This window comes from Salmo salar, chromosome 28 (assembly GCF_965601325.2).
Source record: "Salmo salar chromosome 28, fSalSal1, whole genome shotgun sequence".
Classification (NCBI taxonomy): domain Eukaryota; kingdom Metazoa; phylum Chordata; class Actinopteri; order Salmoniformes; family Salmonidae; genus Salmo; species Salmo salar.
The window spans coordinates 29293184-29311035 of record NC_138318.1 but is presented as its reverse complement, the minus strand read 5'-3'; the positions used below and the strand labels follow the sequence as shown (position 1 = coordinate 29311035).

The 17852-nt window shown below is 41.2% G+C and overlaps 1 protein-coding gene across 1 annotated transcript in view; it reads right to left on the bottom strand.

Annotated features, from left to right (window-relative positions):
* The window catches only part of LOC106589783 (KH domain-containing, RNA-binding, signal transduction-associated protein 2), a 115370-nt gene that overhangs the window by 91852 nt on the left and 5666 nt on the right, over positions 1–17852 (bottom strand). The window contains exon 2 of the mRNA XM_014180115.3: positions 772–899. Within this exon, the coding sequence (XP_014035590.2) occupies positions 772–899 (128 nt within the window). The remainder of the gene's footprint in view (positions 1–771; positions 900–17852) is intronic.

The window sequence follows — 17852 nt, the reverse complement described above, 5'->3', positions numbered from 1 at the left end:
CTAGAGCCGGCCCTGACTCAGATACATCAATTCTCAACATTATCTCTGAAGAGATGCCTTTCAGCAGCATACTAATGATGACTGTGGGTGAGCACACAATAAGCGACAAACAAACATGATGATGACTCATGAATGAATAGCCTCAGCATGTCTCCCAGTCAGTGAGCTCTATTTTCCAGCACAGAGACTGCGAGGAGGGAAGCAGGCAGGACCCACCCTGATCCCATATGAGTCAGCTGCAATCATATGCTCCTCTCGCCGTGCCTAACACACCCACCATCTGCGGCTAGACACGGTGGATCAGACCCTGGAGCTTTCACCACACTGTCCCACTCCTCCTGACAGAAGACTGCAATGTGATCATCATCAACACACACACACACACACACACACACACACACACACACACACACACACACACACACACACACACACACACACACACACACACACACACACACACACACACACACACACACACACACACACACACTGGCCAGTCAATCCCACAGTACAGCCAGATGCACAGATGTAGGGACCACAACATGTCATCAGTAATTATTTATTCTCAGCCCTCAAGATGGCCGAAATGGTCCCAATTCCATCTGTGTCTTTCCCCTGCCAAGACCCCATGTTGATGTTGTATAGAGTTTCTAACAAATATGCATTTGGTGTTTCTTTAAAGCATTGGTATTCCTTCTTTGTTGGCTGTTTTAATTTGATGGATAAATAAGAAGATCAAACAAAACAGTGCAGGTGTGGTCGTCTTACCTTTGGGTACTGTTGAACTGGGATGAGAACTCTTTCCGAGAGCTTGATGTTTTTGTTACTGATGACATCAAGGTATTTCTTGACGTCACCGTCTTTTCTCAACTCATCCCCCTCATACTTTTCAATTTCTGTAGGAAAAGGTATTCAAGAATAAATGATTAGATATTTTTTATTTTATTTTATTTAACCATGTAGGCTAGTTGAGAACAAGTTCTCATTTGCAACTGCGACCTGGCCAAGATAAAGCATAGCAATTCGACACACAACAACACAGAGTTACACATGGAATAAACAAAACATACCGTCAATAATACAGTAGAACAAAAGAAAACAAAAAGTCTATATACAGTGAGTGCAAATGAGGTAAGTTAAGGCAATAAATAGGTCATGGTGACGAAGTAATTACAATATAGCAATTAAACACTGGAATAGTAGATGTGCAGAAGATGAATGTGCAAGTAGAGATACTGGGGTGCAAAGGAGCAAGATAAATAAATAAATACAATATGGGGATGAGTTAGGTAGATAGATGGTCTGCTTACAGATGGGCTATGTACAGGTGCAGCGATCTGTGAGCTGCTCAGACAGCTGGTGCTTAAAGCTAGTGAGGGAGATATGAGTCTCCAGCTTCAGAGATTTTTGCAGTTCGTTCCAGTCATTGGCAGCAGAGAACTGGAAGGAAAGACGACCGAAGGAGGAGTTGGCTTTGGGGGTGACCAGTGAGATATACCTGCTGGAGCGCGTGCTACGAGTGTGTGCTGCTATGGTGACCAGTGAGCGGAGATAAGGCGGGGCTTTACCTAGCAGAGGCTTGCAGATAACCTGTAGCCAGTGGGTTTGGTGACGAGTATGAAGCGAGGGCCAACCAACGAGAGCGTACAGGTCACAATGGTGGGTAGTGTATGGGGCTTTGGTGACAAAACGGATGGCACTGTGATAGACTGCATCCAGTTTGTTGAGTAGAGTGTTGGAGGCTATTTTATAGATGACATCACCGAAGTAGAGGATCGGTAGGAAGGTCAGTTTTACGAGGGTATGTTTGGCAGCATGAGTGAAGGATGCTTTGTTGCGATATAGGAAGCCGATTCTAGATTTAATTTTGGATTGGAGATGCTTAATGTGAGTCTGGAAGGAGAGTTTACAGTCTAACCAGACAGCCAGGTATTTGTAGTTGTCCACGTATTCTAAGTCAGAGCCGTCCAGAGTAGTGATGCTGGACGGGCGAGCAGGTACGGGCAGTGATCGATTGAATAGCATGCATTTAGTTTTAGTTGCATTTAAGAGCAGTTGGAGGCCACGGAAGGAGAGTTGTATGGCATTGAAGCTCGTCTGGAGGTTAGTTAACACAGTGTCCAAAGAGGGGCCAGAAGTATACAGAATGGTGTCGTCTGTGTAGAGGTGGATCAGAGAATCACCAGCAGCAAGAGCAACATCATTGATGTATACAGAGAAGAGAGTCGGCCCAAGAATTGAACCCTGTGGCACACCCATAGAGACTGCCAGAGGTCCGGACAACAGGCCCTCAGATTTGACACACTGAACTCTATCAGAGAAGTAGTTGGTAAACCAGGCGAGGCAATCATTTGAGAAACCAAGGCTGTCGAGTCTGCCAATAAGAATGTGGTGATTGACAGAGTCGAAAGCCTTGGCCAGGTCGATGAATACGGCTGCACAGTAATGTCTCTTATCGATGGCGGTTATGATGTCGTTTAGGACCTTGAGCGTGGCTGTGGTGCACCCATGACCAGCTCTGAAACCAGATTGCATAGCAGAGAAGGTACGGTGGGATTCGAAATGGTCGGTAATCTGTTTGTTAACTTGGCTTTCGAAGACCTTAGAAAGACAGGGTAGGATAGATATAGGACTGTAGCAGTTTGGGTCAAGAGTGTCACCCCCTTTGAAGAGGGGGATGACCGCGGCGGCTTTCCAATCTTTGGGAATCTCAGACGATACGAAAGAGAGGTTGAACAGGCTAGTAATAGGGGTTGCAACAATTTCGGCAGATAATTTTAGAAGAGAGGGTCCAGATTGTCTAGCCCGGCTGATTTGTATGGGTCCAGATTTTGCAGCTCTTTCAGAACATCAGCTATCTGGATTTGGGTGAAGGAGAAATGGTGGGGGCTTTGGCGGGTTGCTGTGGCAGTTGACCGGGGTAGGGGCAGCCAGGTGGAAAGCATAGCCAGCCGTAGAGAAATGCTTATTGAAATTCTCAATTACAGTGGATTTATCGGTGGTAACAGTGTTTCCTAGCCTCAGAGCAGTGGGCAGCTGGGAGGAGGTGCTCTTATTCTCCATGGACTTTACAGTGTCCCAGAACTTTTTTGAGTTAGTACTACAGGATGCAAATTTCTGTTTGAAAAAGCTAGCCTTAGCTTTTCTAACTGCTTGTGTATATTTCTTCCTAACTTCCCTGAAAAGTTGCATATTACGGGGGCTATTCGATGCTAATGCAGAACGCCACAGGAAACAGAACTTCAACGGAAAGGTTCCTCAACATCCTTGTCATTGACAGAGAAGATCCGGTTTCCTATGCTATCTTATTTGTTTTCATTGGTTCTACACTCTTAGAAACAATTGTTTTTCATCTCTCCCCATAGGAGAACCCTTTCGGGTTCCATGTAGAACCCTCTGTGGAAAAGATTCTACATGTAACCCAAATGGGTTCTACCTGGAACCTAAAGGGTTCTATCTGCAACCAAAAAGGGTTCTTCAAAGGGTTTTAGATAGCAACTTTAGTGTGCCAGGCAAGCTCAATAGTGTTCCAGGTAAGTAGTGTGCCAGGCAGGCTCGATCTAGTGCAGTTAATGTATTTGTAAAATGATATGAACCCAGGTCTGTTACAGCGTAACCAGGATAATTCAGTCCCTAAGCATAACTTGCAGCTGATCATCATCATCAAAGTTATTTATAGTGCCTGAATGGTGAGAGGAGTAGTTGACATGAGCTGCCAGGTTAAGCATACAAAACAGTCATGAGTTGGAGAACCACTGTGCCGAACAATGATATTTGTTGATTGATACATTTTATAGCACTTGGGAGAGTTGACTGAAAGGCATACAGCCAGGAAACATTAAGGAGCTGGAAATTAAGCTGTCACCTGTCCTCTCTGGGGATCCCCCTCTGTCACTGGCAAATTAATGCTCCGCAGAATTAAGAATGATGAACCTGCGCCACTCTTGTAGAACAATACTAGAGAGACCTGGGCATGGGAGAGATAGGAAGACAGGCAGCGGGGGGGGGGGGGGGGGTGATCTCTCACTTGGAGAGCCCCCTCCTTTCCTCCTCAACAGTTCTGATCTAGAGCGATTCAGCTCTATCTATTTATACACCATTATGACAAACAAAGCTGTGAGTAAGATGAGGGTAAAGTGCACTCTGTTGGCAGAGCTTCACAGCAGGAGGCTGTTGGCTGGTTGTGTATGTGTTGCTGCGTTTGTCTCAGTTACAGACAAACCTGAAAGGCTTTGTTCCTTTTCAATGAACTCCAGGAATTCTCCAACAGAAAGCTGCTCCCATTCTACATTCAATTCAGGCCTTAAGCCTCTGTGTAGGATGATAGTTATGATATCCTTGTAAGAATGAATAGTGAAAGCAATGTAAAATAGCCTATTGCTTAGTCATTTAGCAGACACTCTTATCCAGAGTGACTTACAGCAGCAATTAGGGTTAAGTACCTTGTTCAAGGGCACAGTGACAGATTTTTTCAACTAGTCTGCTCTGGGATTCAAACCAGCAACGTTTTGGTTACTTGTCCAGTGCTCTTAAGCACTGGGCTACCAGCTTGTAAGGGTACAACAATGGTTATGAGAGGAATACATACTGGAGCACCTACTGCATGACCATGTGGGGTGGATTCAGTCAATGCCTCTCTCATGCTATGCCGTACCAATGTTCACAATCTACCTGTGCCCACAGCACACACACAAAGTAGAAGTACCTGTGTCTAGTTGTGTTCTCAAACTGTAATTTTGTTTGACCATGGGGCACGGCACTACATACATGTTGAAAAACAAGTTTGATTGAATTGCGCCTCTTGTGGCCCTAACTGTTAGCGAGTGTAACAGTATTTTGGGGAGCGTTGTACATTGTGTCTCCATAGAGACAGCCAAGCTAAGCTTACAAAGTCTGGAATGTTGGCTCTAGTTCAGGCTATGCAGTTCCCTGTGTGAAGAAGGAACCACATGGAATTTCAAGAGTCTGGCTGTAAAGAAATCAACTCATTATGGTTCAATTTGTTTCCAGCTACTGGTCCCAAGGAAGTTGGGTTTCCTTGATGTCTTCCCTGCATATTAAACATCTTGGCTTAATGATCCTTATATTTTGCCTCAGTCCTTGATCCTTTACAGTCATCAATGCCCTCTGAAAAATACTGATGTTGCTTTACATCTAGATACCAAGGGCTGGATTCAGGGTGGATTTAACGTTGGTAATACTTAGGATTTAGTTGAACGCATTTATCCGACATTGCAGATAGTGACTTTCCCAGACTGACAGAAAAGTCCCAGTAACTTGGTTGATTCAGGGAGATTTTCAGCAGATTGAACTGCATAGTTCTTTCAAACATGACAGAATCCCTTTGAGATTCTTTGGATTGGAACACACTGCCGGTGCTGTCTTGTTCCCATAATCTCATTCCTTTCAACTGAGTCTCACATAAAGGAGCTAAACTGAACTCAAAATGAGACACTTCCAGTGAGTGTCGTTTTGAAAACGCCACTTAATAATGATGTTGTGAATTTGATTCAGTGAAGCTACTGTCAAGTTGTAGGAGTGTTGAGGCTCCAGCAAACACCACAATTATAAACTACCTTTGGGTATCAAACTGAATAGGGTTTAGAGATCATTCCTACTTTGGAGTGAGACTTGTCCATAGTATTATTTCTAAACACTGTGAACGTTTTATTGTACCAGGGACTTACATAGGATCGTTTCCACAAAAATGAAATTGTGCTGAGGTACCCAGATTTCTTTTTTTTTTCTTTTTTTAAATCCCCTCCTCTCCACTTGCACACTCGTACAGAGGCCTAGTTGAAAAGCCTTGAACAGGGAGAATAGTGATTTGAATGTAGCAACCCACTGCTAAGTGAAATCAGAACGCTTACTCATACACCTGCCACTCTGTACCCCTCAGACTCCTTACTGACCCCCCAGGTGAACTGCTCCAAGACCTCTCTAGTCCCTTTAATCCCTAACATCTGCTGACTGCATATGCTGTGGCTGGCTCGGTGACACCTGCCTTCTCCGGAGGATGCAGTAAAGTAGCCAGGTGACCCCAGCCCGCTAGCAGGAAGGTCTCGCACAGAAATCAAACTATTGAAATCTCTTTGAAAAAGCATGCTTAGACGGCAAGAGGGCATGGACGATCTATATACCCTGCTGTGGCCCTTTGTGAAGACAGAAGTTGGAAAGGTTTGAGTAGTTATTCTCTTGCTGGTTGGGATGGGAAGGGGGGGGGTATGTGGGGTGGGAAGCATGATTTCCAGGTGGAGAGGGAGGATATATACCTGTAATCCCACTCTGAAAAAGAAAAATTACAAATCTAAATAAAAAGTTATTCACCAAAAAAAAGACAGCTTTTAACTGCCTATGAGCCATTGAATTGAACAACCATTGAATATGAGATATTGAATTGAACAACCTTTGAATATGAGCCATTGAATTGAACAACCATTGAATATGAGCATTGAATTGAACAACCATTGAATATGAGCATTGAATTGAACAACCATTGAATATGAGCATTGAATTGAACAACCATTGAATATGAGCATTGAATTGAACAACCATTGAATATGAGCCATTGAATTGAACAACCATTGAATAAGAGCCTATGAATTTAACAACAATAAACACAAGGACACCCACTCTCTTGAGTCGTAATGATTTTATAGAAAACAACTTTACCAACAACCATTGTGATATCGATCATAATATATTGTGCAACCCTAACATGGATTAGTTCTGATTGTACAGTATTGTAGCCTATCTATTCTTTTTTTAAAGCACAATGTGAAAGCAACAAACAAATAAGCCTTGCACTGTTATTTTTGTAAAACAAGGTCATATGCAGCAGTTACATGTGTCAAATGTGAAAAGAATTCTGCATTAACATGACAATCTTTGTTGATAATAAGTCCAATCACCAAACCAGAAAAAAGGCCAGATAGTTACTCAATTTCCAATCTACCATTTTCCTCTTAACTACACTGCTCAAAAAAATAAAGGGAACACTTAAACAACACAATGTAACTCCAAGTCAATCACACTTCTGTGAAATCATACTGTCCACTTAGGAAGCAACACTGATTAACAATACATTTCACATGCTGTTGTGCAAATGGAATAGACAACAGGTGGAAATTATAGGCAATTAGCAAGACTCCCCCAATAAAGGAGTGGTTCTGCGGGTGGTAACCACAGACCACTTCTCAGTTCCTATGCTTCCTGGCTGATGTTTTGGTCACTTTTGAATGCTGGCGGTGCTTTCACTCTAGTGGTAGCATGAGATGGAGTCTACAACCCACACAAGTGGCTCAGGTAGTGCAGCTCATCCAGGATGGCACATCAATGCGAGCTGTGGCAAGAAGGTTTGCTGTGTCTGTCAGCGTAGTGCCCAGAGCATGGAGGCGCTACCAGGAGACAGGCCAGTACATCAGGAGACGTGGAGGAGGCCGTAGGAGGGCAACAACCCAGCAGCAGGACCGCTACCTCCGCCTTTGTGCAAGGAGGAGCAGGAGAAGCACTGCCAGAGCCCTGTAAAATGACCTCCAGCAGGCCACAAATGTGCATGTGTCTGCTCAAACGGTCAGAAACAGACTCCATGAGGGTGGTATGAGGGCCCGACGTCCACAGGTGGGGGTTGTGCTTACAGCCCAACACCGTGCAGGACGTTTGGCATTTGCCAGAGAACACCAAGATTGGCAAATTCGCCACTGGCGCCCTGTGCTCTTCACAGATGAAAGCAGGTTCACACTGAGCACGTGACAGACGTGACAGAGTCTGGAGACGCCGTGGAGAACGTTCTGCTGCCTGCAACATCCTCCAGCATGACCGGTTTGGTGGTGGGTCAGTCATGGTGTGGGGTGGCATTTCTTTGGGGGGCCGCACAGCCCTCCATGTGCTCGCCAGAGGTAGCCTGACTGCCATTAGGTACCGAGATGAGATCCTCAGACCCCTTGTGAGACCATGTGCTGGTGCGGTTGGCCCTGTGTTCCTCCTAATGCAAGACAATGCTAGACCTCATGTGGCTGGAGTGTGTCAGCAGTTCCTGCAAGAGGAAGGCATTGATGCTATGGACTGGCCCGCCCGTTCCCCAGACCTGAATCCAATTGAGCACATCTGGGACATCATGTCTCGCTCCATCCACCAACGCCACGTTGCACCACAGACTGTCCAGGAGTTGGCGGATGCTTTAGTCCAGGTCTGGGAGGAGATCCCTCAGGAGACCATCCGCCACCTCATCAGGAGCATGCCCAGGCGTTGTAGGGAGGTCATACAGGCATGTGGAGGCCACACACACTACTGAGCCTCATTTTGACTTGTTTTAAGGACATTACATCAAAGTTGGATCAGCCTATAGTGTGGTTTTCCACTTTAATTTTGAGTGTGACTCCAAATCCAGACCTCCATGGGTTGATAAATTGGATTTCCATTGATTATTTTTGTGTGATTTTGTTGTCAGCACATTCAACTATGTAAAGAAAAAAGTATTTAATAAGATGATTTCTTTCATTCAGATCTAGGATGTGTTGTTTAAGTGTTCCCTTTATTTTTTTGAGCAGTATATTTGAATTTAGAACTGAGGACATAGTACTGACATGTGTATTAGAAAACAGTGCTTGACAGTTGGACACACTAATCTGTAACCAGTCAGAAGGGAAACACGTAGTGTGTTTGACAGTTCTTCTCACTTGAAGCATCCTAACTATGTTCACTGGGAAAACTGTGACTCATTTGGCATGTGTGTGAGTGTCTGACTGAGCATCTCTTTCCCCAATCATGAATATGTATAACCTAATATCTATTTCAGACGACAGGGTTCACCTTACTGTTCCACTGTGCTGCATATTAAAGTGTTCTGTCTTCCTTCTGATGCCTCCTACCTATTGGAGGTCATTTTTTATTATGGCGCTACGTCTTTGTGCATGTTACTGAATCGATGTAGTTGACCCCAAGGGAATGGTATCCGACCAGCCTCAATGCATCAAACACAGCCAGAACAAGTCAAAAAGCAGTCACCCAATTTGACGCATACATTTTTATTATCTCACAAAAGAATCCACACTAAAACATATAACCAAACCAAAAATGAAGCAATTCATGGTCAAAATGAACATGCCAAAGTATACAGTAAATGCAACCTCAGTGACCCCAATAAGGTGACTTGAGTGAATTACTGTACCTGTGCACGCAATAGTTATGTACAACATTAACAAGATACTGCATAATTCATTTGACATTATTGTGGTTGGAAAATGTGTCTTATGTGAGTTACCTCTCTCCCTTGTTCCCCTCTTTCCCTCTCTCCCTTCCTCTCTCCATCCCTCCTATTCAGATATAACTGCTGATATGTTCATTGTCTTACAAAAAGCATTATCATTCAACAGGCCATTTTATTTACCTTGCAAGTAGGTAGAGGTATTCAGATTTATAAGCATAGATTATATACCATATAAAGTAAGTGCCAATATTGGATCGGATTTAATTGTAAATTATACCTGCTTTGATATGAATACATCACAACACTTAAATAAATATAAATATAGCCTAGCGGTCAGAGCGTTGGACCAGTAACCAAAAGTGTTGCTGGATCAAAAAATCTGTCGTTCTTCCCCTGAACAAGGCAGCTAACCCACTGTTCTCCAGTAGGTTGTCATGGTAAGTAAGAATTTGTTCTTAACTGACTTGCCCAGTTAAATCTATTTTAAAAATAAGTATGACAAAGAACAGCAACAAATCATATAATATCATATACCACTTTAAGCATTACATTGTACTCTCTCCCTCAAGAGCTAATTGTTTTCTTCATCTTAATACAATTCCTTCATTGAACCATTGCCTTGGGCTTCACTGAGAGAGTGATGAGAGGGAAACATGGAGCTGTCATATTCCTGGAGGTAAATGACCATGCTAAGGGATTTAAGCTTACAACCTGCTGTGTTGCACAGCAGACATTTCTACTGTGGGCTCTGCGTTACTGAGCCGTATGTATTACCTAGAAGTAGCCTGCAGCCCAGCACCATCCCAGGTGGTACCCCTGCCAGATGTGAGGTTACAGCCACAGCCACACTTTCATTTCCTGCTTTCACAACTCCACCAGCAGCTAAATGAACCACCTTCTGCAACACCATTTAACCATTCAACAAAACAGAACTGACATTTCATCCAAAACATGTATTCACATTTATGACAGATAAATGAAATAGACTGAAGTTAGAAATCAAACATGGATATATGTCCACCGGACTCTTTTGATCTACTGGCAATAACAATCTATCCAAATTAGAATTCAATAACATTAAAATGTAATGAAAAAGGGTCGTCCAGCATGACTTATGTTTGTCAATCAGATGTAGGTGCTAAGCTATTGGGTGGAGTAGATATGCAGCACCATTAGGATGCCATTATTTACAGGTACGATCCCACTCTGTGCGTATGAAACAGCCTTGCGTAAATTTGGCAAAGGGAGCTGTTTTTGACCAATGATGGTCCTGTGTGGTCCTTTACGGCTCAGTTGGTAGAGCATGGCACATGCAATACCAGGACGGTGGGTTTGATTCCAAGAGCCACCCATGTGAAAAGCTTTTTGCACTCATGACTGCAAGCCGCTTTGGATAAAAGCGTATGTTATATGAAAATAAATCGGAACTGACTTTCTGAATTGCAATTAGGAATATTCTGGGGTTTTAATAGCACATTATTCAGGTGTTTCATGAACCCAATTTGCCGCAATTAATTATGTTAGTCAGTCAGATGTACGTGCTAAGTTATTGTGTGGGATAGATGCAGTACCATTAGGACAACATTGTCTACGGGTCGTTATTGAATTGCAGTGGCATTTGGGCATGGCATTTTGGAAAAAATGTATTCATTATTAAAAAAAAAAGTAAAGTGTATTTGGGTACATCTAAATATGTTCGCTTAATGACTTAATTATTTTTACCATTATGATAACATTGTGCCACCAGTAGTAGTAACACCAATGATGGTAACACCAATGACACATTTGAGGTAATTTAGGATTTTCTTAAATGGAGGTCACAGATGCTCAAATCTAATGTCATTAACCCTTTAAAAATCTATTATTTAAGTGATATGATTAATAATTTTGTTCACAATGTATTTTCCCTTCATTTAAATTGAGTATCACCAATGACACTTCGAATTTAGACGCAACAAATTATCAATGGAATCCTGAAATCTGTGACATACTAAAAGGGTGTGATTAGCTAATAATTGTATTCAATAAAGACCCCGCCCCCATAACAGTTTGCCACTGGAGGAAATGTTCAAGCTTGTAACGTGTACGCTAAGAGTCGGGAAGCAAGTACGGGGAGTGAATGTAATAATAAATAAACTAACATGGAACAAAACAAACACAAGCAGCGTACAGACATAAACACAGGAACAGAAACAATAACGCCTGAGGAAAGAACCAAAGGGAGTGACAGATATAGGGAAGATAATCAAGGAGATGATGGAGTCCAGGTGAGTCTCATGAGGTGCAGGTGCGCTTAACGATGGTGACACGTGTGCGTAATAATGAGTAAACTGGCGACAACGAGCGCCAGAGAGGAGGAGCGGGAGTAGACAAAGGTTCTCGTATATCTTTGTACTTCCTGATTTTCAAGGTGGTAACACCAATGACATAAAACGGAGGGACAGACATTATACTAGTGAAAAAAAATAGCTTTCTTTGTTTTATACATTTATACAACATATGAAATACTTTTGTTTACTTTCTAGATTTCAAAATAATAGATATTTCTAAATCCCCAAAACATGTCACTACAACTCTACTGTGTCACTACTGGGACAAGCCAATTTGCTTTCCCTAAGTACTGTAGCCCTTTAAATTCACATGCATACTACACACCCGTTTAGCCCAAATGTGCACTTCACATTTCCATATTTTAAAAACGAATCTAATTTACAGAATCAATGTTCATGATAACTATGTTTTATGCACAGTTACAATGATCATACACAGGATTGTTCTGGATTGTTCTGAACAGAATGAGCTTATGTTTACCGTTAGACCACTTGCTCAAGCCCTTGTAATTGTTGTGTCTGCCCCAAATTTTGGATGAATATTCTTGTAATGTTACTGAATATATCCAGAGTATTTACAGATTTCGTTATCGACAAATGGCTGCAGAAAGTACAGTAAAATGCACATAAGATTAACAGTGTAATGTTTAAATTCGGTCTTGTTTCAGGTGAACTGTTGTGTCCTCACCTTTGTTCTGAGAATTTCCCCATAATCTTCTAATTGTTCCCTTTTAATTGCTACCATGGTTATGCATATGCTCCTCATATTTTTCCTATTGGAAACATCTAATTGTGAACCTGTCCATTGTGGTCTCCCGTTTATTAGCTTTCCAGAGGATAAAGAATCTCCCAAAATTAATAATTATCTTAATTGTGTAGTCTGCACACTCAGTCACTGCTTTCAGCAAACACTATTGTTAACCTCAAATCCACATACTTAGGCTTTCAGTTGCTGTGAATTGACTTCAGCAACTTCACATATCGATGTTAAAATGTTCTACACTCATCAAAAAAAAGGTGCTATCTAGAATCTAATAGGGTTCCAGGTAGAACCCTTTTGGGTCCCATGTAGGACCATTTCCACAGAAGGTTCTACATGGAACCCAAAAGGGTTCTACGTGGAACCAATAATGGTTTTCCCTGGAACCAAAAAGGGTTCCCCTATGGGGACAGCCGAATAACCCTTTTGCAACCTTTTTTTCTAAGAGTGTACATCTACTGTGTGACGGCATGATACAGATTGCCTTTGAGGCATAATCAATGTATTGAATTATTTCAGGCATTATGCTTTGCTTGGGGATCTTGGTCTAAACATAACTTTTCTGAACAATTGGAGAGGTAGAGGTAGTATTGTCTCATTTACCTCCCATTCACCTCCCATTCATTCATATATCATACAGTACATGTATTGTATATCAAAAGAGACAGTGACTCGATCATGAAGTGTTTTACTTTCTGTAGGAAGGACATCCAGGGAGTTTGTCATCACCATTGATCAGATTTCCTGTGTGATTTCAGTGTGCCTGCTTCTATCATTATGGCTGTTTAATTTATTTAACAGCGCAGGAACACATCCATCTTCCTGGCCTGATGAATATCTGGTACAACCATTATCATGTAGCAGAGAAGAAAACAACAGAAACACTTATGACCTCCAATATTTAGCTCTGGACCAAAACACTTTTCCTCTCAACAACAGGCTACACACGTCAACAGGTGCAACACTATGTGTAACATGAGACATGCTTCAATGGACAATATCCAATATCTACTATACTATATTTTCAGGTAAGGAAGTGTAGCGGAGGTGGTTCGATGAACTACACCTGTGTGATGAGTAGCGCTGTGGCAGTCACGTAATTTCGTCAGCCGGTGATTGTCAAGCAATCATTATTTATTTTAGACATTTCTAAAGAAAGATGACATGAAGAAAATGTAGTCTATTTCAGAAGAACAGAATAGCTCTGAGTTGTAGGCTGCACTTGTTCATTTAGCAGACAAGATTTGGTTAGAATTCCATGGCATCTTTTACATTACTTTATAGTATGAAGAATACAATTGAACAAAGCTGAATAAAATAGAAAGGATATTTTCTCCAAACGATTTGAGGGAGTGTGAACATGCGGCTATTCTATGTTGAGTGGTTAACAAATAAATAGGTAATGATCTTCCCCAAACTTAAAACTCATGCGCTGCTTATGTATGCCAGTTAGGCTCTACACCCCTTTTTAAGAAGTTATTTGGCCACTTTAGTTACAAACCTTATCAAAACATATAGACCTATAGGCAAGGCTACATGAGATGTGCAACTATGATTAAAAAAGTCACACAAAAAATACATTGTTTCTTGCCTTATGCTGGGCATCATTCACAAGTGATAATATATAATTCACAAGTGATAGGCTAATATTGTCACCCATCAGACTATTCCTGATTTAATCTGGTCTTTACATATACTAAATAATATATGTGTGAAATTTGTTTTGACTTAGAATGGACCATTATCATGCACCTGTCGGGAAACAGGGGCAGCGGGGAAAAAAGACATGTCATCTCTGCACTTAAATAGAGAATGGAGGATGCTTTTCCTGTGGTTTATTTTCATGCCAGCCAGGTAGGCTATACTCCTGTTGTAAAGATAAGCAATGTGCTTAATATTAGGAAAGTTGAGAAATAAATATAGTAGGCCTAGCCTATAGAAAACTCATGGGATCCTCCTCTTTTTAATAGAGGCAATCACTCTATTTTCTCTTGGAATTGCATAGCCTATAGAAATGTTGTGCAACATGAGCTCATGGGCTCTCAGTGTTTGATTTGATTTTCGATTACTTTTGCATTGATGTCAGAGTGATTAGAGGGTTTGCAAGTTTGGTAGGCTACTAATGACCATCAGCAGTATCAGAGCTTGGAGAAGTTTAATTACCGTGACTTAACGGTCACATGGAATTTGACTGCCTTCATGACTCGTGACCACCAGTGTGGCGGTAATATGGTCACCGCAGCAGTCCTAGTGAAAAGTAACCTTCAGGGTTTTTTCTGCACAGAATAGTTTTGGGCAGGCCACCTAAGTGTTTTTTTCGGGCCACCTATGTCCAAACAGATTTTTTTTTTTTAAAGAGTAATACATAAAGTATGTAGAAAGGATAATGGACCTATATATTTTTTAAATAAGATCATCTATGAACAAAACAATCACCAAAATAAAAGGTAGATAGTCATGGAGAATCTAAGGATTGCTTTTGTCATGGCCTGGGTCCCCCATTGATTTTGTTTTAATGTTTGAGTAACTCAGACAACATAAGCCATGGCAAAATGTGTAGAATTGCAGGAAATGTGCTTTAAAACCCGATTTTTCTCAATTTTATCTCAGCAACGTGGCAAAATATACTGAATTGCAGGAAATTAGCTTTAAAAAAGCAACATTTTGTCACTCTCGGCCAACAGGAGGGCCTCTAAAATGTTTGGTCGGCAACCGCATCATTAGCCACTACCCCCATGCCCACCACCTAAGCCCCATTTTGATCCAGAAAAAAACCCTGACCTTACCTACGACCTGAAATCTTGTGCTAGCTCCCAGTGGGATAACAGTAAGATAATGCGGTTTTGAGTGAATGACCTGGGATCGATACGTGGTCGGTAAAATATGCAAGATACAAATATAAGCAGACAGCTCAAATGCCCTTAAGCATGTGCCATTTCCAAATGATTACTTCAATCCATGGAGACCATTTACAAATGTTATACTTTTTTATGTTCAAAGTAAAGGCCAAACGTATTCTCCATACCTGCAGGCTATACAACCAATGGTCAAATTTCAAATTCCCAGTTAGGTCGGGGATTGCACACCTTGTATTTATATGAGGGAGAAATGATAATTGACTGATTCTCTAGTCTAAATACAACATTTTAACAGTTTTAACCTGCCTAGAGTTACAGTAAATGTGGCTCAAGGTCTCTCACTAGTGCCAAAGAGGAACTGGAAAAGAAGGGAACCCTCACCATGGCTTGAAACAGGTCTTAAAGGTAGACTCAGCGATATGACATAGATGCAGAAAGTAAACATCACAGTGGGTCAATTTCTACAAAAACTAAGAGCGTTGAATCACAAGGCTCAACTTCTCCTCTGTTTTAGTGCCCTGGCAACCGTGCTGAAATAGCGTGACGCGAATTTGTGCACTTGCGCAGATACTGTGTGGGACTGTGTGAGAACAAAGTCTTGCCACTCGCTCACCTCAATATCTGTGGTGCTGCTTGTAGAAACGTATTTTCGTTGAGTCTACTTGTAGACCTTTCTTGCAGTCAAATGACCAAATCACCCTCTAGTGGACACTTGGGTAGAACATTACGAACATTTTTCATAATTTCATAATTACTAAACATTATTTCCAAAAACTTCCTGAAAATCCTGTTTCTATGTCAAACGGTTTTGTTATATTTCAGTCTTCTGTGATGTATATAAAGTGTAATATTGGGATGCAAACTCAAAATGTAATACATTTTAACTCTATATCTGATGTCTTCTTCTGTTAAGCCCATAACCATGTGTGTGAGGTGTATACTTTTGTTTCAAAGTGGATTTGTTTAAGACTACCAAGAAACACTGTTTGACCTTGACTTAGCCCACTGAGGTAAAAGGTTAAGACATATTTGTGAAGACATCTTGAGACAACTTAAGAAACATCTTCAAGGCTTTATGTCTCAAAACGTCTCAAGATGTCTCAAATGTATGTCTGAAGACATCTCAAGACATCTTATGACGACAATGATGGCTAGGTCTGTCTGGGGTGTTTTGTTGTTGCTTTTAGAGAGGCAGGTGTTGTGATTCCCCTACATTATTTGCGGTTGTACAAATGTGAATCAACTACTGAGGATTCTTATTCATTTAATTTTCCTCTAGCCTATAGTTGCAAATGACACTCATTAACCATTTCCATTGGCAACATGATGCTGGTGTGACTCACAGCTCACATACAGTTTATTTTATTTAAAAAAACATTGGGGGGGGGGTGATTGTAATTGTGCCACTGACTCATTCTATACAATCATGGACCTGAAAATGAATTTGACCCAAAACATGATCATTATTCTTCATGGTTTGCTAAAATATGCTGCATTATGAAATTTCTGGATTGTATCACTGGACATAATGATTAATCTTCACTGCACATATAAACTAAATTAAACAAAATACAGAATATTTAACAGACTATCATAACTCCTTGTCACCCGTTGAATCCATAATATATTGTCCACCAAATGGAGCAGCAGCAACTATCTCCAGGTCCAGAAGCAGTTAGCTACAGATCAGAGGAAATGGACATGCGTGCGCTATACAACTTCTCATACTACAGCGTTTACTGCGCATACAGCTCAGGTAGAAGTAGACTATTACTTGAAACATTAGCATACTAAAGTCGTGACAAGAAGATGAGTCTATGTTCAAAACCCATAATGCCATTTAAAAAAATGTTTTATGTAACGATGATGTGTCCTCTTTAACATTAGAGCTGTATCTTACAATCTTTCCTTGGCTATCACGTTCAATTGACTGGTGATAATATTACAGTGAATTATTCAGCTAATACCTCAACTGATACAAATGTTGTCGAATAATTATTGGCTAATGGTAAGCTGCACCTTCATTTTCCCAGAAACAAAATAGTCACCCAGAAATGCAGAATACTAGCACTCAGATGACAGGATGCCAATGATTTTTGGTTTATATGCCTAATCCTGAAAAATGCACATCCAAAATTAGCAACGATATCCATCACTTTCAGACTGTTCTCCATTTTTCTGAAGGTGCGGTTGTCTATTTCTCTCTGCCATTACATGCCTTGATGTCATGAGTCAGATGAAACATCAAAGTGTTTGTAATGACATATTTCACAATGATCCTGACTCATTTCCTATACGGTAGTTACTATAAAGGTCTTCAGTGCATTCGGAAAGTATTCAGAACCCTTCCGTTTTTCCACATATTGTTACGTTACAGCCTTAAATTTTTCCTAATCAATCTCCACACAATACCCCATAATGACAAAGCGAAAATGAGATTCGAAATGGAGATTTGGTGCATCCTGTTTCCATTGATCATCCTTGAGATGTTTCTACAACTTAATTGGAGTGCACCTGTGGTCAATTCTATTGATTGGACATGATTTGGAAAGGCACACACCTGTCTATAGAAGGTCTAACAGTTGACAGTGCATGTCAGACCAAAAACCAAGCCATGAGGTCGAAGGAATTGTCCTTAGAGCTCTGAGACAGGATTGTATGGAGGCACTGATCTGGGAAGGGTACCAAAAAAA